This window comes from Ammospiza nelsoni, chromosome 15 (genome assembly GCF_027579445.1).
Source record: "Ammospiza nelsoni isolate bAmmNel1 chromosome 15, bAmmNel1.pri, whole genome shotgun sequence".
Lineage (NCBI taxonomy): Eukaryota > Metazoa > Chordata > Aves > Passeriformes > Passerellidae > Ammospiza > Ammospiza nelsoni.
Window position 1 is genome coordinate 6,236,064 of NC_080647.1, and position 23,044 is coordinate 6,259,107.

A 23,044-nucleotide genomic window follows, 5' to 3' on the forward strand; every position below is an offset into this window, starting at 1 on the left:
ATGCTGCCACAGCAACCAGGGCACAGAAATGAGCAGCACTGAGCGCCCATCCTGCCCCTCCCGGAGGCTGGGAAGGCAGCGGGAAGGCAGCAGGGTCCTGTCCTGGGTCTGGGTCAGGACTGAGGGGCAGCAGTTCGGGGACAGCGCACTGAATGGGGAGCACCAAGGGCTGTCACTGGGTGATTTGCCTGCCCCTGCACAAGGAGGTTCAGTTCCACACACCAGTTTGGTTCACACTGTGGTGGAGTCGGTCATTGCACGGCACTCCTGGGATAACTCTGCGGCTCCCCAGAGCCACCCAGAGACCGCGGGTGAGTCACGGCAAGTGCTGGGGGACGCGAATGCTGATCCTGGGAGAGCCCTCTGCCCTGGGGCTGGCCGTGCCCGGTGTGTGCTGCCCCACACAACCCATACACACACTCTGCCCACCCTACACAGGGTACACACACTGCGTGGCACTCGGAACCCGGGAGTTTATTCATTCCTGGTGTTCCCCCCGCGGCCGGCTCGGGGCTCATTCAGCCTCCAGCCCGCACCTGAGGCGCGGGACAACCCCGGGTATTCAGGAACAATGTCCCGCAAGCCCGGCGGTCTCTAGTGTCACACCCCGGCCGGTGACAGCAGGACACGCCGGCGCTGCTGTGCCCAGACTCCCCCCCGTGCCGGTGCCGGTGCCGCTCCCCGGCCGCCCCCGCCGGCGCCGCTCCCGGCATGGCCCCGCCCCGGCGGCGCCGCAGCCAATGGAACTGCGGGGCGGGGCGGGGGCACTCCCGGTGCCCGGGACGGTACGGGCTCCGACCCGCTCCGCTCCACGCGGGGCCGCCGAGTTGCTGCCGGTGCGGTGCCGGTCCGGCTCCGGGTCCGCGCCCGCGCCGTCTCTCCTGGTGCCGCCGCCCCGCCGGTCCCGGTCCGTGCCGTGCTGTGCTGCTAGCACCGAGACAGGTAACCCGCGGGGGATCGCGCACCTGCCCGCCCGCTCGGCGGTCCGGACCGTCCCCGGTGCCGGTGTCAGCGCCGGGCGGGGGCGGTTGCGGGTCGGTGGGACCGGCGGGACCTGCGGCGGGTTCCGCTCCCGGCGGGGCAGCGGCAGCGGTACACGTGGGCTGCAGCCGGTTCCGTGCTCACCGCTGAACGCCGGCGGTACCGGGCCGGGCGGCACCGGCCCGAGGGGTGCGCGCAGCGGGAGATGCGGAGCCCGGCGCCGGGTCCCGGGGGATGCGGGGCGGGCGATGCGGGGCGGCCGTGCCGCGGCGGAGCCCCTGGCCGGGACGTGCCCGGGCAAATCCCGGCGCGCTGCCGCCAAACCCGAGCGGGCGGCGGGGGGCGCCGGCGGGGTCTGGCCGGGCTGCGGGGGCGGTGGGCGAGCCGGGCTGAGCCGGGCCGGGCCGGGCCGCGCCCACCGCCGGCACCAGCGTGGGCGCAGCGCGCTGCCCCCGCCGCCGTCCCGTCCCGTCTCGCCTCGGTTGGTTTTCCAGACAGGAGCAGCTGCCAGACACGGGGGTCGGGAGGTTTAGGTCGTGTATTAGGCACAAGTTTTTCCCCAAAGAAATTTCATGTCCCGCCACAGGGAGGGGTGAAGTCATCGTTTGGGGAGATCGCATGGACGCGGGGATGTGGCACTTGGGGACGTGGGTTAGTGCTGGGGGCACAGTTGGACTCAGTGGTCTCCGAGAGCTCTTATGGCTACAGTGGTTTTCTGATTATTGCCGAAAGATAGTGAAAGTTACTAAGAATTACATGAGGAGCAAAAACCAGATGGAAATCCAAAGTTTTATGCAAATTGATAGGAGCTTGGAGGTGTTACTTGAGATACCTGGTAAGGCAGCGTGTAGGTTCCCAAGGTGGGCAGCCCTAACTTGGCAGAAATCACTGGGAAGTGGGCATTGTGCCCTGGGGACTCCTGCTGTGCGCTAAAGAGGGGTGAGAGCAGCCCGGAGCACTTCCTCCCCACCCCAGGCACGGTGCTTTCACTTAAAGCAAACACAGGTCCCCAGCCACTCCAGACAAAACTATTAGTGGGCAGTTGAGTGTGTGTAGAATCTCCAGTTTGGGAAACCTGCTGATTTCCCGGCCACGTGGAAAGCCTCAAATTCCACTTTTTTTTCTTCTGTGAGACACCCTTTTCCCAGAGGAGTCCCACTGCTGTAAAGGCTCTCCCAGCGCTGTTTTTATCACAAGGAGATGAGGAGACCCTGTCTGGACCAGAGTGAGGGAATGGCTGAGCAGGAGACTGGAGCTGACTGTGGCCAGCCGTGAGGCATGCACTCATATTTTCCAGAGAGCATTTTTCCCCCCTGCTTTTCACTTGCCGCTCTTATTTAGGATTTCAGCTCTTTGTTCTTAGGTTCCAGTGTGTACAAGTGTCTCATCCCGAGGCATGGTGCTGCCTGACTGTGCCAGTCAGTCCTGCAGCAGAGCAGAAATCTCCTGTAATGTGTGTTCTGGCTCACGTGGTGATGTGGAAGAGCCACTGCTGGGTGGGTGTCTGGGCACCTCCTGTCCCAGACAAGCAGAACCCCATGGCTGGAGGGGACAGGATCCGTGGCTGAGATGGGAAGCAGCCCCACCCCATCTCCTCCTGTCCTGCCTGCATCCCTGCCAGCCCCCCTGCCCCAGCCCCTGCTGGGCACATGGGGAGAATCAGCAGCACTGAAGCTTTCACTGGTTGCTTTCATTTTGTACCTTCTCATTTATTATTTTCCTCACCCTTGTTTTCCTCCCATAATCCTTTAGCTGCACACAAAAGAAATAGATTGGATTCCAATACAGTCTAATTTTTTTTTTTTAAATTACACTTTCACAGAGAAAAGACAATGGCTGAGCTGTGGTGCTGTCACAGGGTGGATGAACTGCAGCTCATGCTGTGTCTCTGCTGGAACCATTTCATCTCATGCAGTGAAACTCATTCAGCAGCTCATGGCTTTGGTATCTTAAGGGCTGATGCAGTGGGGAGCCCATTCTGCTCTCCTGCTCAGGCAGGATGTCTCTTTAAGGCAATAAAAGAGTTCTTTAACAAATTAGAGATGTTTTCAAGCTGGATCTCGTACATTTGGGACTGATGGCAGGAGGTTCTTCTTCCCCTCAACCTCTGAGTACATCGATACTGTGCCCCATGAATACTCATTGTTACTGTGTCACCTTTATATTCTCCTGTGATAGATAAAATGTGCAGCCCTGGAAGTGTCAGGGAGACTCTATGTGGCTCCCAAAGAGGTGGGAATTGTTAGTTTTGGCTTTTCCTTGGCTTTTCCAGTTGTTTCAGTCAAACATTAGGTGATCTATGGTTGCTGCCATACCAGAGCAGCACCAGGTGGTTTAGATGTGTCCTCCATGTACAAATCAAATGCCTTGGGTCTGGTGGTATTGAAATAAGAATTACAAAGATCCCCCAGCTTTGAATTTCCTGCCTGATACTCAACCAAGTGTTGGTGCCCTGTACTGTCACACTTGAGCAGCAGCAGAGCTGCCCTGTGCCCAGTATCCTGCTAGCACGCTGGGTATGGCTGTCTGCCCCATCTTGAGTGATTCCATCATCCTGGCAGAGCTCCTTGTGCTTGGAGCAGCCCTGACACAGGATTCCTTTGGCCTGTGTAACTTTCTGTATTTGGCAAACTGCTTTAAACTGGGTTCTTGTGGGGAGGGGGCTTTGAGGCCATTGTCTCAGCTGCAGGCCCTTTGAAAGGCTGGAAAATTCTGTAAATATATGAGGAAAAGTGGCAAAGCTGTGTTCACAGGACAGTTTCACCAAAAACCCTGATGGTTTGGGTTTGGGTTTTTTTGGTTTGTTGTTTTTTTTGTTGTTGTTGTTTTGGTTTTCGTTTGTTTGTTTTGTTGATTTTTTTTCTACTAGTGCTCTTTTCCTTGCATTACAGCACTTTAGAGGGCAGGTAAAAATCAGCCCCTTGCTCTCCCTATTCTGGTGTCTGGGTTCCTTTCCTGTTGCCTGCAATCCTGTTTCATTCATCTTGTGCTGTTATTAGGAGCAAAAGCCTGACCCAACTCCAGTCCTGTGGCATGCTGGGCTCCTGGATCAGCTGGGTGGCACCTGCCCAGTGTGCCAGCCCCCAGAGGAGCTGTGTGTCATTCATCTGGGACCTGCTTCCCTGCTTTTTATTTTCCCCCCTGCACTCAACCTGTAGCTGAACCCTGACACCCAGTCCTGCGCTTGAGACAGAGACACTGGGATCACCACCTTCTGAGATGGTGACAAATCTTCTTTTATTCAGTGGTGTCAGGACCTTTATGCCAGTTACAAGCTGTGCCCGTGCCCCTCCCGAGTCCCTTGAGCCCCTGCTGGCCTGTCCCCATGGGCTTGGCTGCTGATCCTGCATCAGCCCATGTGCTGTGAGCAGGAGGGAGTGTGACTCATGCTCTGTGCTCGTCTGGGCAGACCTCATCTCCCATGAATCTCGGCCCTCCAGAGCCGGGGGAGCCCAGCCAAGTGTCCTCTTCCAAAAGGCACCGGCAAGGGAGTGGTGGGATTAGGCAGAAAAAGCCTGCAGAGGAATGCTGCTGTGGGAGGGGAAGGAGCTGTGGCAGGAGGTGTGGGGGCTCTGTAGATGATCCCCCCTCTGCTGCAAGAGCCAGACATCTGGCCAAGCTTCCCTCCCAGAGGACAGCTCTGGTTCTCCAGGCAGTCCAGGCTGGTGTCCTCCAAAATGTGTTCACTATTCCTGATGGGTGTTGAGAACTTGCTCCCAAGGCAGGTTGAACAGTTTCTCTCCTGACTTTCTGCACGAGGTAACAGGAAAAGCAAAGTGGAGATTGGTATAGTGAAAATGGATTTTATTCCCTGTCTGTCGTCATGGGAAGCACCCATCTAGAATCTGCAGAAATAATCAGGCAGCCCCAAAACTCCACATAAATATTGCTCAGATTTGCAGCGTCAGTCTGAACTGCTTGCTCTGATTGAGATGCTGGTCCTGGGCTGGTTCTGGTGTTACCTTCTGCTGAGCTATTCATGCACCTGGGGAAGGCTCTGGAGGTGTTTCAGAGGGAGGTGGGAGCTTGTTCTGTTTGCTGTGAGTGACACCATGCAGAGATGAAATGTGCATGGAGCAAGAGCCTGAGAGATTGCACAGCTCCAGGCTTTTTTTTTTTTGCTGAGCCTTTGCTGGGGCCAGGCTCTCTCCTGATTGTCTCTGGTACCCAGAGCCACAGCTGGGGCTGGCAGAATGCACTGGTGACCCGAGAAGTTCGTGGTCACACTTCAATGCTGTGACTGAAATTTCATTTGCTGCATTGTGAGGCTGTGAAATGGCAGCAGAATGGGGCAGCCCATGACCAGCCTGGGGCTGATGGAGCCATGTGGAAGGAGCAGGAGTTCCCTCCTGCCCAAGTCCCACCCACAGTGCTCAGCAGTGCTGGCTGCTGTCCTGGCCAGGTGGAGATGTCTACCCAGAGATGGGCACACTGCTCATCCCAAATGTGTTAGGGCTGGTTTTGATCTTTCTGCCTTCTCTTCCTCTCATCCCCAAGCTCCCCTCTCAGCACAATGGCCTGCCAAGAGAGCGAGTACCTGGATGACCAGAAGAAATGTGTCCCCTGCAGGAAGTGCATGCCCGGGCAGGAGCTTTCCAAGGTAAATTGACTTCTCTGTAAGGAGTAGAGATGATCATGGGTGGCACAGCTGGGTTAATCCTCTGCCAGCCTCCCTTCAGAAAGGTGATCTTAGGTCCCAGCATGTTGGGAAGAGCTGAGACTTGGCAGGATGGGATGGTGGCTTGTTTCACTTACCCTGGTAGAAATGTGAGACAGTGGAAGCAGGAGGTGATGAGGGATTTAAGGCAGCACAAGAAACAACCTGATTTCCTTTTTTGCTGGTGGAAGTCTAAATTTCGTTTGGGCTATAGCCCTGAGCAAAGTCACACTGCGTGGCTGGGCTGCATCAGGGTGGGTGCCAGCAGGACACTGCTCCAGGGGGTCTCAGTGGTGGGAGGTTTGGGTTGGTGGGAGGTTTGATCGGTGGGAAGCAGCAGGGTTCACCTGGTGGTGCTGCTGGTGCTTTCCAACACCCAGAGCACACCGATGGGCCCCAGCTGGGAGCAGACAGGGTCCCTTAGTGTCTCCTGGGAGCTGCACTGGTGGTGGCTGCTCTCAGCTGGGTTCTGAGGACCCCACGTGAACGGTGGCCCTCAGCCCCCAAAGAAGGGACACTCAGCACCATTTTGAGCAACGGTGGCCCCTCACCTCATGTCCCCACCCTGTCCCCTTGCAGGACTGCGGTGATGGCAGCGGCGGGGACGCGCAGTGCGTGGCCTGCCCTCCCAGGAAGTTCAAGGACCGCTGGGGACACCACGGCTGCAAGCCCTGCCTGTCCTGTGCCCTCATCAACCGCGTGCAGAAATCCAACTGCACAGCCACGGCCGACGCTGTCTGCGGGGAGTGCCTGCCGGGGTGAGCAGGGCTGGGCCAGCACAGCCACACCTGGGGCAGGCAGGGAGGGGCTGGGCACAGGGGGCCACCCAGGGTCCCACATGGCACCCAAGAGGAGCCTGGTGACCCAGTGGTGTCTCTGTGAGGACGCTGCTAATGGTGTGGAAGTCAGACCCCTCTGGAGGGTCCTGTTGTAGCTCCAGAGAAGGAAACCTGAAGGTTCACATAAATGAGCTGTGAAAGAAAACTTCCAGACTCTCCTTGTTCTGTAGACACCGGGGTGGCTGAGCTCTGGAAGATGAAGTGTTGTAGACCACTATGGTTAGTAGTCCCCAAAGAGGGGGTTTAAGGGGTTACTGAAATGAAATGGCTGCATACAGATAGCCTGTGCTGCAGACACTGCTGGCCAGCTCCAGTGTAGAGTCTCTTCTCAGACAGAGCCATAGCTGGGGTGTTCCCAGCCCTGTAGGGAGCTATTAACCATTAAAATCCACTTCAGCAGACATGCTGGGGAGGGAGGGCTCTTGGAAAGATGTTGCTTCTTGACAAATGTCTAGACATGAGCTAGTAGGTGTGGTGTGGCTCCAGCCAGCAATGAGAGCCCTGTTGCTCCTGTTGCCAGCCAGGCAGGGGTGCAGGATAGCTGTCCCCTGTGCTGTGGGGTGCAGGATAGCTGTCCCCTGTGCTGTGGGGTGCAGGATAGCTGTCCCCTGTGCTGTGGGGTGCAGGATAGCTGTCCCCTGTGCTGTGGGGTGGGTGGCACAGCTGGCTGCACAGCAGGGTGGTGTAACACACGGGTTACCAGGCTAAGCTGAGCCCGTGTGCTGTGTTCCAGGTTCTACAGGAAGGCGCGGATCAGCGGGCAGCTGGAGTGGGAGTGCATCCCCTGCACCAAGCAGACGCCGTCCTCCGAGCCACAGTGTAGGTGTCCCACCCTGCTGGGCTCAGGGCAGGTGACGTGGGCACAGGGGAGCCACAGCCCTGCTGGGGGAGGCACAGCCAGGCATGGGGTGAGGGATGGGCAGGGAAGGGTGGTCCAAGCCTCGGAGTTTGGCTCCAATGCTGTGTGGATGTTTGCAGGTCGCTCCAGAACAAACCTGGTGAAGGTCGCTGTCCCTACTGTACCACCACAGGACACAGCCCTTCTTGCACTGACCAGCAGTGCCCTGGTCATCATCGTCCTGGTGCTTCTGGCACTTTCCATCATCTACTGCAAGCGATTCTGGAAAAGCCAGTGCCAGAGAGGTGAGTTGGTGCTCTCCTCCCTGCTGTGCCACTCACCTGTGCCTGTGGCCCCTTCTTGCAGTGTAGGGCATTGCTGAATTCACAGCACAGTGACCCAGCTGTTCCTCAGCTCACACAGAATAGACACCTCATCCTGCTTTTCATGCCTGCAGGGCCTCTGTGTGTGCTTTACCTGCTCAGTGACAGAGGAGCCTTCCTCCTTCTTAGGGCCATCAGGAGGAGGAGGCCATTTCACTGTCAGAACTGGCAACCCTCCCCTCTGAGGTTTTTCTGCTTGGGTGGCTCTTTGCTGCAGAATGAGGAGGGCTGTAGGTGTGGTGGCCAGGGTTGGGGCAGGATGGCATCCAGCAGCATGCCAGGGAGCTGCTGGGCTCCAGCTCCTCGCTGGCAGACATACCACAGGGCTGAGCACATGCTAGGGAAGCGAGCCAAGCCTTTGCTCAGGCTGTTTCTTCTCTTTCCTCCAAGTCTTCCTGAGGACTCAGAACTTCTCAGGCCAGCGAGCAACGTTCCCAACTGCAGCAGCTCCTGGCAGGTTCCTGTGTGAGGAGCAGATGTCTGGACCCTGCTGCCTGGGTGTGAAGAATTTGAGCCCTTGCTACAGGCAGGCAGAAGGTACCTGCTCTTGTTCTTGCCCTGGGGAAGGGAGGATGGTGCTGGGCTCCAGGATGAGAAGCCCTGAGGCAGGAAGGATGGACTGGATGCTGAGCTTCACCGATGAGTGCTGGTTTCTGTTCCAGGCCCCGTGGAAGCGGTGCAGTTCATTTCTGATGGGGAAGCCGTGGGTCTCCAGCTCCCCTCTCTCCAGCCAGAGATGGACTTGCCACCAGCCATCGCAGCCAGCACTGCCTCCAAGGCCCAGCTGGGCAGGAGCCTGCTGGAAAGCCAGCCCCTGATCCGGGCCTCGGGCCATGGGGACTGCCTGGAGGGGGTCCTGCCGCCCCCCGCCCCCAGGCAGGGCACGGTGGAGGCCCTGGCCCCCCTCTCCTCCTGCGCCTCCGAGATGCAGCACAAGTGGCCCCACGCGCCCGTGGAGTGCACTGAGCTGGACCTGCAGAAGTTCTCCAGCCAGGCGGAGTTTGTGGGTGCTGAACGGCTGGAGGACACTGCCGGCCGGGCTGGGAGGAGGATTCCAGCAGAGAGCAGTGCTGGGGTGCAGGAGAGGGCTCATCACCTGCCCACAGCTGAAACCCCACCTGGGGAGCAGCCGGTGAGTTCCTCCTGCCTTATGACTGCTCAGAACTGCTGCCAGTTGCCCAAGGGCTCAGGCACAGAGGGCTTGACATAGGGGTAGGAATATGGACTGAGTTGTGTTAATATGGGGTGGAGAGGCTGGAGAAGGAGCACCATTCCCTGAGCCCCTGTGTGAGCCCTGGGAGCAGAGCCAGGCTTGGCTGTTCTCAGGGGACTGCCACCAACCTTGGGGTCTTTGTCTTGCCAGGTGGATGATGCCCAGAGCCTGGTGACTCAGATCAGCAGCACGGCCAGTGGTAAGTGACCTTCAGTCTCCTCTTTGTGCTCCAAGTACGGGCATATCAGAGGCAGGTTCTTGGAAGGGAGCTCCTCCAGAAGCCCACCAGGGACTCACCTGACTTGTGGCCTTTGGTCCACAGGGTATATTTTCTTTGATGCTGCCTCGAGTGGCCTGTGGGCAGGTGGCCCAGCTGTCACCAGTTACCAGCTTCACCAGGACTGAGCCAGCTCCATGTTGCTGCGCTCTAAAAGCGATGTTGGAGGAGATCCCTGCCCTGGCAGGGTGGCCTTTCACCTGCTCAGCAGGGCCTGAGGCTGGAGGCTGTTCTCTTAGCCCTTTTCCTATTTGCCTAGGATGTGTCCTAACCCACCTTTGCTGTGTTGCTGTCCCCAGGTCTCCCCATAGCAGAGCTGCCCCATTCCTTGGTGCAGTCTCTGGCCTTCCTGTTGGACCCTTCCTTGAACGGAGTAAAGAACTTCAGCCACGTGGCTCTGGAGCTGGGGCTGATGCCGCAGCTGCTGGGGCGGATCTCGGGCTTTGAGCAGCTGGTGGCACACTTCACCTCTGCAGGAGCCGTGGTCACCGTCCCTCTGCTGGCGCGGGCGCTGCAGCGGCTCCAGCGCGTCGACGCCCTGCTGCTGCTCTGTGACCACTTCACGCTGAGCCCCGCGCCCGACCGCCAGCGCTAGGGGACACCCGGGGACACAGGGACTCCAGGCACTGCTGAAACTGTGGCCTGCAGGCACAGAACCTCCCTGGGCAGGAGGACACAGAGATGGTTTTTGCGTCGTGGAATGGACATGATGGGCGCCTCTGCACAGGGGTTCGGGAAGCACAGCTGTGCCTTTTCCTTGCTCAGGCCCCTCCAGAGGCTGTTTTTGCTCTAGTTGTGGCACCCTTCCCTGTTGGTTACTGTGGTGCTCTGGCTCTGCAGTGAGCCCTGTCCTGCCCCACTGTTGCCATGGGGTTCCTCAGCCATGGGGCTCACTGTCCACGGGTAGTGCCCTCCTATGAGCCCAGCCATCTCCTCCCTTCCATTCCAGCTTTTCCATCCTTCCTCTGGGTGCCAGTTGCTGTTTTCTCAGTTTACTTTTCAGTTGCTTCTCTTCCTCTGTGCTGCGACTTCCTTGGCAGAGGACCTGACCATGGCTGATGTGCCAGGCTCCATCCTTTGTCCCTCTGTGCCACCCTGGCACCTTCCTCTCGTGCCCCTTTGTGGTGCAGTGTAGCATCCTGGCACAAGTTTCAGGCTGACTCTCATGATGAGCTGATGTAAGCCCCTGTTGGGCTGTGGCTGTTGGCCATGGGCAGGTGCTGGCTCACCCCAGCCCCATGGCTGTTCACTGCCCATTGCCTCCAAGGCTTCACAAACCACCTGTGGTTGCACAGGGTGTCAGGGGCAGGGACAGTGCCCCATGGGTGGCAGCTGAGGCTGAAGCTGTGGCTGTGGTCACAGGCAGCGGTGACATTCCTGTGTCAGCCACAGCAGGAGCTCCTCCGGAAGCTCCTCCTCTTTTAAAATAACATTTTTCTTTTTTTTTTTTTTTTCCTGCCTAAAAATGGCCTGATTTCTCATTCCTGGGAGCTGCTACTGGGAAGGGGGAGCACCCTTCTGCTTGGTATTTCACCCTGGGGGATTTGTCATGACTTGCCATGGCCTTGCTGTCACCCTGATTTCAGTGTTGTGCCTGAGGCTGGGGGCTGCAGGCAGCTGGGCTGTTCTCGGTGTGCCCTGGCCATGGGGCTGTGCTGGTGGCCCTGGAAGGGAGCAGGGGCTGCAGGACACGTTCCTGAGCGGGGCAGAGCAGTGTGGGGGCGGCTGAGCACGCCGGGGGTCACAGGCAGGGCAGCTGCCAGCAGGGCTGTGGCTGTGGCTCAGCTCCCAGCAGAGCATGCTGCTGGTCACACCAGGGCTGAGGGCTCAATGCCTCTGTGAGCCATTTACTTCAGAGTTAAACTCTGTGATCTTTGTGGTCCCTTCCAACTCAGGGTGTTCTGTGATGTGGTGTCACCGGAGGCACCCCGAGGCTCGCAGACAGCATCGCTGGGGCTGAGCTGAGCTGGTGGCACTTGCTTTGTCCCTCACTGTGTGGCTGGGGCTGCTCTCTGCTGTCCTGCCTGTCACCGGGGTCTCAGCACGAGCCGGTGCTGTGGTGGTCACCAGCAAGTGGCACTGTTACCCCACTGCCTGCTGCCCCTCCCAGACCCCACAGAATTCTCCTTTATCTGTACCTCAGAGAAGTGAGTGCCCTTCTAGGAAGGCAGATCTCCCCCACACCCCAGGGAGCAATAGCTGCTGGTGTTTTCTTTCCCTGTTTAAAGATGTTGGGGCTTGAACACACCCAGGATGTGCTCAGATAAACAAAGGCATGGGCAGTTGGAGCTGGAGCTGGCACTTTCCCTCTCTGCTTGTTTCTTCCACAGTCAAGGTCGTTTTATTGCTCTTTGCTCCCCAAGACCTACAGCATTGAACTTTGAGCCATGTGGGGCCAGGATTAGTCAGACTCTTGGACTGTTAGGGAGTGTTGCTATAGCACACACAGCCTGGGGCCAGGGATTTCCTGTTTGAGGCTTTTCTGTGGAAGGGAGAGTGCTGGGTTTAATCACCTCGCAAAATCCAATAAATATTTAATCCCTCTGTGGACATAGTCACTTCCAGTGGGAAGGAAAATAACTTCACCCACTGCCTCTGAGTAAGAGCCTCCCTGCAGCTCAGTTTGCTGGCCCTGGCTTTGAAGTTGGAACTGGACTGGGCAGCTTGTCCCGTGTGCTCTGTGTCACCAGTGTGTGGTCACTTGGAGTGCACAGAGCAGTGGCGGCCAGGCAGGATGGCAGTGCCAGCCTGCCCCTGTCAGGAGCAGGAGATGGGCAGGAAGGGCTGGTGAATTAGAGCTGTGGATGATGGTGGCATGCCACAGGTGTGTGCTGCAAATCTCCTCACATGCTGGGCAGCTCCATTGGTGTGCCAGAGTGGGGCTCTGGGCCAAGCAAGTGAAGTGAGGATTTAGTTCTTTTGTTTAGGGGTTTTTCTCACTTTTATAATGAAATCAACCTCGTTTTCTTCATAGCTTTTAAGGTAAACTTATTTTTCAAATGTTTGATGTCTGAGCAATATTACTTGTACTCAAAACTCACCCCCTGCCTCGAGGGTGCAGCACAGAGGGTGTGTGCTGTGCTGGGTGTGGGTATGGGCTGTGCCATACGGGGTGTGTGCCATGGCCCAGCCCCTGCCCCATGGTGCTGCCCCTCAGGCCCTGGCTGTGCCACAGGGTGTGGCAGGGGCTGGTTTTCTGTGTGTTTGAGCTGTTCTGGGTTCCCCCAAGAGGCTCACTTGTGGTGTCAGTGCGAGCCTCACTGGCTGGTGCTCCAGCAGGGCTGGGCACTGCACAGGAGCCCTGCAGGACGTGGCTTTGCAGCAGTGAGGCTCCCCCAGCTCCCAGGCAAAGGCTGCTCCCCACTCTCACTGTGCTCGTGGCAGAAACCTTCCTTCAGCTGTAGTGACAAACCCAGCTGTGTTTACAAGGGCCAAAAGTTCAACAGGGAGCCTTTAGCCCACCCTAAAACCACCTGGCCAGGCTGCCTCGAGCCCAGCCAGAGCCCTCAGGGAACCATGAGAGCCTTGAAAACAGGGAAATGCTGTGACTCAGACATCAGAACAACAGTGATCCCTGAGCAGGGAGCTGCTTCACTGGGGAACCAATGGAATTGATACTTGACTTGCTTTTTAATAGTATTTTCAACATAGCACATAGAATGTAAGGTAGGGAAATTCCTGTAGTGCTGGATCTCATGTCACAGCCTCAGGAAGCCATTTGTGCCAAGCTGGCATGGCTCACAGAGAGGTGAAACAAATCAAATAACTCTGAAATCTGTGCAAACTTGACCTAGGACTGAACAGTGGGAACACTCCAGTGCAGTGGGGCTATTTTTTAACAAGTGATTGGTTTCCACACCAGTCTTGCCTGGAAGTCTGATTTGAAGAGGAATTTGTATGATAAGTTTAAATCTAGCCCTGTTCTGGGAAGCTCTTAAGCATAGACTTAAAATAGGCACATACTTCACTGTTGTTAAAGTGTTTATTCTGGTGAACAATTGGTGAACATCCCTCGGGTGCTGTTCCTGAACAGGGGGCTCATGAGAGCTCTCCCTCCAATGTGCTTTTACAGAAATAGCAATACTGAAGAAGACTTGATGTTACTGATCTGGGCACACTTCTTGGAAGAGTCTGCAAGTGTTGGGGGGAGATACCCCCTCTGTGTTGGATTGTTTAATACTTCAGACTCTGGTGCTTTTCAACAACACAAATCACTACATTTCTGTAGCCATGGTTTACCCAAGGGAATATGTGTGGTTTTTTATGGTAGATGTTATTTTTCTTTAAGGTTACGAATAGGTTATTTATATTTTTGTAAATTCTGTGCCATTACCGTTGTAATTCTGCTGTAGCATTATTTCTGTTGGGTTGGGGGTGTTGTCTGTGTTCAAATCAAGCAGAAGCTGATGCTCCTGCCCCCTGTTAGTGGCAGGGGCTTGGTCCCTCACATTCCTCCAGACCTGGTGCTCTTGAGTGATGTGTGTTTGTAGTTCAATAAATTTGGTGCCAGACACGGTGACGCTCAGTGAGTTTTGATTCCTCTCGGCATTGCTGTGGGCCCCCTGCCCACCTGCTGCTGGGGGCTGATGCTGAGGGGCCAGGGGGGCTGGGAGGGGGCTGGCCCTGTCTGGCAGGGCTGCTCAGAGATGCTGCAGCAGCCTCAGCTCTGGTGTGGGAAGGGGCAGGAGGGGCTGCAGTGGTGGTGCTGGGTGGTGTGGCCGTGGTGCTGTGCCTGCCCCCACCAGGGCATCAGCTTTAGTTTTCACATGGGTTTCACGTTCCCCAGAGTGGCCAAGGCTCAGGTGTGGTTCACTGCATGGCCTGGGGTCAGGGGGAGCAGAGACCCCTCAATGATGCCCAAGGAGCTCCCATTCCCAAAGCTTTGCTGAGGAGCAGCTGCTGTTTAACCTTGGTAATTACAGAGCTCATGCCCTTCTGCTGGTGTGTTTAAAATAATTATTAGCATCAAGGGTGTTTTCTGTTCTAATTAAAGTTGTGATATTTGTCCAAACTCTGGCAGGCTCTGTGAGTGCCTGCAGTGCTGCAGCTCTGTGAGGATCCCCATGCAGTGCTGTGTGTGCCTCTGTCACAGCACAGCTATGGACAGCACAGCTCTGCAGTCAGGGCCCACAAGAACCACCCGTCCACCACCAAACACAAAGCCATGGCAGAGGTGGGGGTATTCAGCATCCACAGTTTCCAAAGAAGCCTTTTCTGAGCAGGGTGTGGTGCCTGGAGCTGCTGGCACAGGGGCTGTTCATGGTGCAGCCCAGGTGTTCCCAGTGCCCAATCTCACCAGAGCCTGCCAGGGGTGATGATCCCAGAGGCCCTGCCTGCACCAGCCCGTGGGTGGGGTGCTGTGGGCACGGTGCTGTGGCCTTCCAAAGCTCTGCCTGTGCCTGTCACTTGGCTGAGGCCTCTGTCACTGCAGGAGGAGAGGGCCAGAAGCGTCCATTGGGAGAGCAGCTTCCTGCACACCTTTGGGATGGGAATTCAGTGTATGCCAGGCCTTACCTTTGAGTGACTCCTGGCCCTGGGGTTGTGCCCATCCACACTCTGCATTCCCAGGTGATTCCATACTGCAGGAGGCAAAATGGGGATGGGTTTGGCCACAGCTCAGCTCTGTTCTTCAGGAAGAGCAGGGCTGCCCCTCCCATGCAGAGCAGATGCTCCCACCCAAGGCAGGAACTCCCAGTGATCAAGAGCTTCACACCCCCTCTGCTCCTCACCTCAGACTCTTGTGCTGTCTGGTCTTGCCTTGTTTTTGGCAGGAGCCCAAGGAGCAATGATAAATCAATCCTGCTCCCCTCTCAGTACTTGGGATTCTCCATGCTGGGATAAGAGGCAGCTCCTGGCAGAGAAACATGTGGCGTGCTCCATGTGAGCAGACAAGTGTTGGCTGAGGAGCCTCTCCTTGGTGGGCAGAGCAAGGCTGGCTCCCATCCCTGCTCCTGGTGCCACCTCAGCCTCTCTTCACAAGGCTGGCAGCAGGTCAGGGTGCTGAGGCACCCAGTCCTTACCTCAGCTCCTCCAGCAAGAACATCTCCAGCTGGGCTGCAGAGCTGAGGACAGGCACTGACAGCTTGGAGAGCCTCCAGCTGCACAGGCAATGCCAGGGAATGCTGCTTGGCCCCACCAGGCACACACAGGGCCCTCTCCTGAGCTGTCTGTGGACAGACAGATGTCTGTCCTGCTGCTCCCAGCAGTCACACACCACAGCCAGCAGTCCTGCTGAGATTTTCCTGACCCATGGGGTTTTGCTCTGAATAACGCAAGTGAAATGTGTGGGGTGTGGACACATTACCTGCATGCCCTGAAATTACCTGCAGAGGTGGGGACCGTGGCCATCTCCTTGTGTGGACAGGGACCCCTGAGCAGAGCTCATCTCAGAGCTGCTGGGGTGAGATTGCAGTCACAGGAGGTCTTTGCATCCTTCTCACAGGAGACCCCTCTCTGAGGGCACGTCCTTCTCCCCATGAGCACAGGAGTTAGGGTTAGGGTTAGGGTTAGGGTTAGGGTTAGGAGGTGTTCCCACTAATGAAGCATTCCAGGTGGGATCCTGCTTGGAACCAGATTAATTAATGAGCCCTGTGTTAACAAGGACTGCATGGTCTATGGCAGTGAAGTCAGAGGAGCTTTCTAGGATCTCCCTCGTGTGCAGGTTCTGGAGGCACAGAGCAGGAGATTTCACAGTTGCACTTTTTATTAAAGCCCTGTGTTTGCTTTGGGCTGAGATGACCTGGAATAAGAGCAATATTTTGTTAAAACACTGATTGAAATTCTGTAGTTACAGGGAGAGGATGGCTGCCCTTTTCTGTGCAGGAGAGGGTAAGCACACAGTCCTCAGGGGAGTCTGAGCTGTAGCATTTAGTGAGAAAAGGGCAGGAATGAGACTGACAGCTCTGGAGTGCTCTGCTAAACAGCTTCCCTGCTTTCACCCTTCATTTCCTTGCCTAACCATAACCAGGAGGCTCACCAGTGAAGAAACCTTAAACACCTGCCCTCCATGTGCCCCTGGGCCCAGCATGGGGGCTGGGGGACAGGCAGATAAATTTCCATTGCTAAAACTGAAGACTGAAATCCATTAGAGAGACATGAATTTCCATACCCAAGTTCCTTTCCTTCTCCACTTTCCTTCCCCACAGGTGGTGTTTTCACTGTTCCTTCTCTGATTTTCTCATTCTGTGTTTCCCCCAGGCTTCCCCTGCACACTCAGTTCTTACCTCATTGTGTCTCTGCAGGACACGAGGGCAAGCACAAGCGAAGGAAAACTCACATTTCACAGCGCATTATTGAAGTGGATGTGCTTGCCAGGAGGCAGAAATCTGCTGTTCTTCTGCCTTCCACACTCACCTTCCCAACCTGTCAGGTCACTCACAGGGGCTTTCAGAAAGCAGCTGAAAAGCTGCACAGAGATTGTTTGGGGCTGCAGGGTGCCTGTGCAGGGAGTGCCACCATCACCCTCTGCGGGCAAAACAGCCACCAGGCTCTGGGGAACTGGGAACATCATTAATGAGAGCAAACCATCTCATCTAGGACCAAACTGTGAGCAACATCCACCACAAAACAAAACAAAACAAAACAAAAGTCCTTATTCTTTTTATTGGCAGCAGATGTTCATTTCTAAGGGGAAACAAATCCAGTTCCAATGCCAGAGCTGTGCTGGAGGCAAAAAAACTCTGTCTTTGGGGACAACCTGATGCCAATAATTATTATTATCCTTCAAAACTACATTATCATCCCAAATGGAATTGCTATATTCCTGCCATGAGCCCTGGTGGTAAATGAGGTTTTTCAGCCTGGCCAGGCTGTTTCTCCGTGACAATTAATGGGAGCTCAAAGCCTGGGTGCTGGGCTGGTTTGCCTTCCAATGCAGCAGCAATAGGGATGGAATTTTAGCAAAAGAATAAAAGTGTTTATACAACCCCTTAAATACCTCTTCACACTCCCCCTCATTCTCCTCAGAGCTGGCCTGAAGGGATCACAGGATTACAAATAAATACCCCAATCAAGTGCAATAACAAGAGAGCCAATGTCCATCATTCCTTACCTCCTACAGTTCCTATTCACATGTCAGAGCAAGGAGCACACAATGCCCCAGGTCTGTGCCCTGGCCACCTCCAAGGTCACACAAGGCAGACACGACCCCAGGCTGGGGCTCCCATCCTGCCCCAGCCCCAGGACATCCCCAGTGGGAGCAGGTGGGCTGGGAGCTGCTCTGCTCCATGCTCTCATCCTGGTCCTGTCCAGAGGTTCCTCCCAAAGACGTGCCCCCCACCCTCTGCCCTGGGCACCAACAGGGCTGTGCCCCTGCCCTGTGCCACCTGTGCCATGGAAAGCATTAGAAATGGCACCTGCGCACGCAGAGAGTGTGTGTGGACACAAACACATCAGTGCAGACAGGAATGGAATGGGGGAAATGCTCCTGTCCCCACTTTGTACAGGGAGGAGAGCAGAGAATGGGTTAGCAACGCTCAACACTGCAAACAGGAAAATGGACCCTTGTCCTTCCTTCCCCCTCAATCCCTCCTTCCTTCACAGTGACCAGGAGAAACAAAGGCAAAACAAACAATCTGACAACTTGGCTTCACAAAGAAGCTGAGAATTAGTCAAGTGGTGAAGATGTTCCCATTTATAGCTGAAATGCCTGAACATGTTGCTAAATATTCGTGGTCTTTATTAGCTCTGCTAATCATAACAGTTCTCCTGAAGAATGAATTTCCCTACATCCTGCCCTGCAAGCTGTGCAAGACAGCAAAATACTTATATTCTCCTGAATATTACTAATAATACTTATATTCTCCTGAATGGAAGGCAAAGGAAGGCAAGTTAGTGCAATTCTGTTAAATAGAACACAGAGTGTGTCAAATTTAATAAAGGGAGAAAAATTCATATCCTGCCATAGAAACATGAAAATAAAGAGGAAAGGGACACTGAAATAAAGACTTTATTTGGAGTGCAGCCATTGCCATCTCCATGAGGGAACAGTCAGCATCAGTCACTGCTCCTCAGCACGAGCAACTGGTGGGTTTAATTCCAGAACAGGGTGGGAAATGGAGACAAACACTTAAATAACTGAACTGTGAAGAGGAGTTCAGGAATGACCATGTACTGTGAAAGTAAAACTGTAATGCTAAAAACTAAAACTCAATTCCTTTCCAGCCTTTAGGAAAGACTTGGTTTATTAACCTGAATGTGAAAGGTCTGAGCAGTGTATCACAGTTCAGAAGCAAATGAAACTGTCCAAAACAGCCCAGAGCCACCCAGCCTACTGCAACTCCCCACTGATGGAACTGTGGTAAATCCATCATGGAAGTGATCCAGGCACTCCTTGTGCTCTGAATTCTGCCATGTTTGGCATGTATCACCAGTAAAAGGTCAAAATAAGCCGTGGAAGGAGCAGAAAGCTGCAAAATGTTAAGGCCATTGATTAATTGATTGCTTAATTCCTGTGGAAAACTGCCTGAAGGAGGATGTGGCTGCAAAAAAAACATTGTCTGTCTCAAAAACAGGAACAAAATCTGCTGCTCTGAAACTTGCTGCCATCATTATTTGAGGTATCATAAATTATATCCTAACAGTACACACAGTCTGGGCACCTGGAATCACACTGATGGTGGTGTTCAGCTTGGCTCCAAGTGTGGGCTTTAAATGGAATTGACTTCTGCAGTGCTGTAGGAACAGCAAGAAATGGTCAAAATGAGGCTTTGAAAATCCCTGTTGTTGCTGTCAGCTCCACCAACTGCAGGGTGGAAAATTTGGAAACAGGAGACCACCAATCCACAGCCTGCAGGACACAGCATGGATGGGATGCAGATGTATGCAATGCAAGCATGTGGGAATGATATCGAGGATATAAACCTTTATATGCTCTGAAGCCCCATTAATTGTGAAGTAATGAGCAGGAATTCCATTAATGGGGACACTCCCTGTACTTGCCCCTTACAGTGCCCCATAAAGCAATTGGCATTGTCTCCAGCAGATGCATTAGATGCTCCATTCATCTGATTTTATAAAGCAATTAGTCTGGTCTCATCTGCCAATGAGACTTTTATGGGCCAGCCATGGAGAAATCTCTTCAAGTGACAGACTATTGTGTTGTACAAGCAGACCTGGTTCCTGCAGAGCTCAGCCTGTGGCTTTGAGGGTGTTTATTACTATTTTTGCCTTCTCACGTCTGGCTAAGTGACAGCTGCTCTCCACTTCTACAATTTGGCACTACTGAACTGAGCAGCATCAGCCAGCGTGGGCTGCTGGGGGAGTGAAACATTAATCAAGGACCAAGTGCATTAATTCAGCCCTTATTACCAGGGCAAACAACAACAAAACACCAGGGATGGGGAGCAGGGCAAGAGGTGCTTTTGATCTGCTCCATGTGAGCTCCCGAGGGAGGGCTGGTTCCAGCACAGCCCCAGGCACAGCACCCACACCTCTGCCTGCTCTGGCTGCTCAGAGCAGCCCTGGGTTCCTGCTGCTGCCCCCTGCCCCATCCCATCAGGGACCCCAAAGAACATCAGCCCTGCTGCAGTGCAGAAACCCAGCATCTGCACCACATCTGGGCAAGGGGACACCTCCAATGTACCTGCTCAGCTCAGACTGGGCTGAGCCAAGCTCTGGGAGTGCTCTGGTATCACCTCAGAGGAGCAGACCCTGGAACTGGGGTGGGGATCACTGCTGAGCACTGGTGGGACAGGGCAGCCTGTGAAATGCCATCAGTCTGCAAACCAAGCGCTGTCTGCAGCCCGTGCCTGGTGCTAAACCTGTCCTCACTTGCTGCTACTCCTGCCTGGGCTCCTCCAAAGCCTGGGAGATCAGACACGTTCCTTTGCCCACCGCAGAGCAGGGGTGGGGAGGGAGGAGCAGCGGGGGAGAGCAGGCGGGGTCTGTGGGCACAGGTGAGTCCTTTGGGGGGCAGGTGAATCCTTTGGGGGGCAGGTGGGCTCTGTGGGGGCAGGTGGCATCCTTGGGGGGCAGGCAGGCTGTCTCCACAGTCAGTGAGAGAGCAGAGCTGTGTGTCCTGCTCCAGGGAGAGCCTTGGCTGCTGCCTGGGGCACAGGGCGGCTGCACATCCTCTCCCACGCGGGAATTCGGGGTGTGCCCTCACATCCAGGCTCCCAGGTAAGGGCAAGGCTCCTTCCTCCCTCTTCCTCCCCTGCTCTGTGATTGACCTAAGATGCTGAGTTATGATGGTTTGACTCTGACCCACCTACACCCCAACATTCAGGCCTCAAGCTGGATTTAACTGAGGACATTCCCCCTTATCCCTGCAGCGTGCTTTGGCCAGCCCCTCCGTGCTGTTTTCCACTTGAAGAGCTAAGTGATGATAATTGTATTCTGTTTCTCCTTCCTGAGCTAATTTTCTGACTCATTGTGGGGGTTTTTCTGCTAGCTTTTTGTTAATCTAGTTGGCATGTTGTGGTTTCTTTGTTCATTATGTGGTGGGGCTATATAAGAGGATTTGTCTCTGGAATTCAGGTATCCCCTGCGCTGCGCTCCCTGTTATCGTCTTCATCAGCAACTCTGCTGAAGGCACTCTGCTGCATTTGGCATGAGCTAACCTTAATAAATTCAGGCTGTTAATCACTCAGACATGTCTCGCTGGATCTTTGCACGCTGATTTCTGTGTGCTCAAATAGTTTCCCCGGGAGTAGACTTGTGGTGACTCAGTGTTTCAGTCATTTGCCCTCCAAACTCACCCTCGGTTCTGCCTCCTGAGGGGCTTTGCCTGCATCAATAGGGAGGGGTCTCCTGATGGCAGAGGGTTCTCCTGGCACCCTGCACTCCTCTGGGGTCCCAGGCTGGTGTGCAGGGAGCAAAGAGCTCTGGTGGTGCTGCCCCAGCAGCCCTGTCTGGGCAGAGCCGAGCACAGCCTTGCTCCTGTCCCTGGGAGCTCTCCTGGGATCCCAGCACTGCTCAGGATGACATTTCCACAGGTGCCCGGCGGGATGGAGACAGATTGAGGAATGTTTATAAGGAATGTTTAAGCAGCTATTTATGTGCTGAGCTAACTCAGACCCAGCAGAAGCTGAATTTCAGAGATTCCCTTTTCCAGAGCCTGGCTTGGAGTCAGCAGAGATGCAGCCTCCTGCCCTCCAGGCACTGATCAAACAACACTCAAGTTATACCTTTTTATATATATATTGTGCATTCTGTGTTTGCCTGAGAGCTGCTGGGAGGCAGGGCACCCTCGAGTGATACAGGAACCTTGAGGCACTGGATGAAGTGTGTGAAGCTCTGAATCTCACTCAGGCATTGATAATTATCAGTCCAGATAGCTGAGCCATTACAGAGATTCGATACAGTCAGCTCTTGCATCCTGCCCATTTAGGGGAGAAAAATTCAGCAATGAGGAGATGTTGTGATCGACAGATCCAAGGAAAACCAGCCAGGTTATTTCTGACAGCAAGAGATAGATAACTACAGGGATTAGCAGAAGATCCAGGGAGTGTGGAGAGACCCCTTCTTTGGAGTAAGGGCTTGGACTCCTCCAGAAAAAGGTTATTCAGCCATTTAAAGAAAGAAAGGAAGGAAAACAAACCTAACAAATATTAAAGAAAATACATGGCAGTTTGACAGCTGCTCACCAAAAGCTAGTGAGGAACAGTAAAAAAACAAATGATAGCTTCTTTAACTAATTAAATGAGGTGATGCTTATTAATTAGAGATTATCTTAACATTTTGAGAAACTCACAGTGATGTTTTTTGACTGAAAACAAACCCTTGTGTACACTGAGGGAGCACAGCGCTGGCAACCAGCACAGACAGCTTTGAATTCCCATGTTCAATAATGGTGAGCTCCAAGCAAAGTGCCTCAGGGACAGAGTATTCACCCACTCCTGCTGCCACTCCTTGTGTTCTGCTGTTTTCTTCTGGTGCAGGCACTGCAGTGCCCACCCAAGGTGCCCAGCTGGGGTCAAGTGAAGCCTGAAGCAAGGATCCCCCTCCTTTCTGTCCTTTTCCTTCCCACTGCAAAAATGGAAAATAACAAAAAAAAAAAAAAAAAAAAAAAAAAAAAAAAAAAAAAACCATAAAAATCAGTCCTTAGTTTCCCTTCTTTGGTCTGGCTTATTCTCCCCTGGGAAGGTGCTGGGAATTCTTATTCCCTCAAGCCACCCAGGCCTCCACTGCCTCTCTGGGCTGAGGATCTGTCTGGGTATCACCAGGGCAGACCAGGAGCCCCCCAGCAGACACAGCTGCCCTTGGGCTACTGAAATCCATCACCTGGTTTGCACCAACCAGACAGCTCCAGAGTCCTTGGTGGCTCCTCACAGGACATCCCTTCTGGCCCCTTCTTGCCCTCCTGTTGTTTAAATGAGACTTTTACAGCAACTAGCAACAATGCAGAATGATTCCATTCTTCAGTGAGTGAATGCTACAGCCCTGATGAAATATTTTGTGGCCTTTTACAAAGTGCCAGTGTAGCTCTCTTTACTGAATTAATGTATTTATAATAAAAATAACTTCTCAGTGGACTGCATTAATCTGTCATTGTGCCATCTGAGCCTGTGGCCATGGCTCCTGGGGTGCATCCCTGCTCCCCTTGTCTGGGGCTGGCTTCCAGCTGCTGTGGGTGGGACAGACAGGGCAGGAGGAGCAGCAGAATCTGAGAGCAAAATCGCTGTCAACAATCCTTACCTCTGCTGGAGGCTTTGCTATACACTAACTGGTGAGGCTCCCTGTGGATGGAGTTCATCTGCATGTCCAAGTCCTTCCTTCAAACAGCTGTCATCATGGATTTGTTCCTGCTGCTGTGCAGAGCCCCACGTTATGGCACGTGTTACAGCCAGTGACAGAAACCTGGGTCCACTCCCTCTGATAGCAATGAATGGGAAACCCTGAAAGCAGATCACGATGTC

The 23,044-nt window shown here is 54.4% G+C and overlaps 1 protein-coding gene across 1 annotated transcript; it reads left to right on the plus strand.

The window, feature by feature from the left end:
* Positions 1-785: 785 nt before the first annotated feature.
* On the plus strand, positions 786-9,783 carry EDA2R (ectodysplasin A2 receptor). Its single transcript, XM_059483207.1, has 9 exons — positions 786-942; positions 5,479-5,581; positions 6,218-6,396; positions 7,211-7,296; positions 7,456-7,620; positions 8,089-8,235; positions 8,361-8,830; positions 9,062-9,110; positions 9,488-9,783. Exons 2-9 carry the CDS (start codon positions 5,495-5,497, stop codon positions 9,781-9,783), a joined length of 1,479 nt encoding a protein of 492 aa, XP_059339190.1. The 5' UTR covers positions 786-942; positions 5,479-5,494.
* Positions 9,784-23,044: the final 13,261 nt, after the last annotated feature.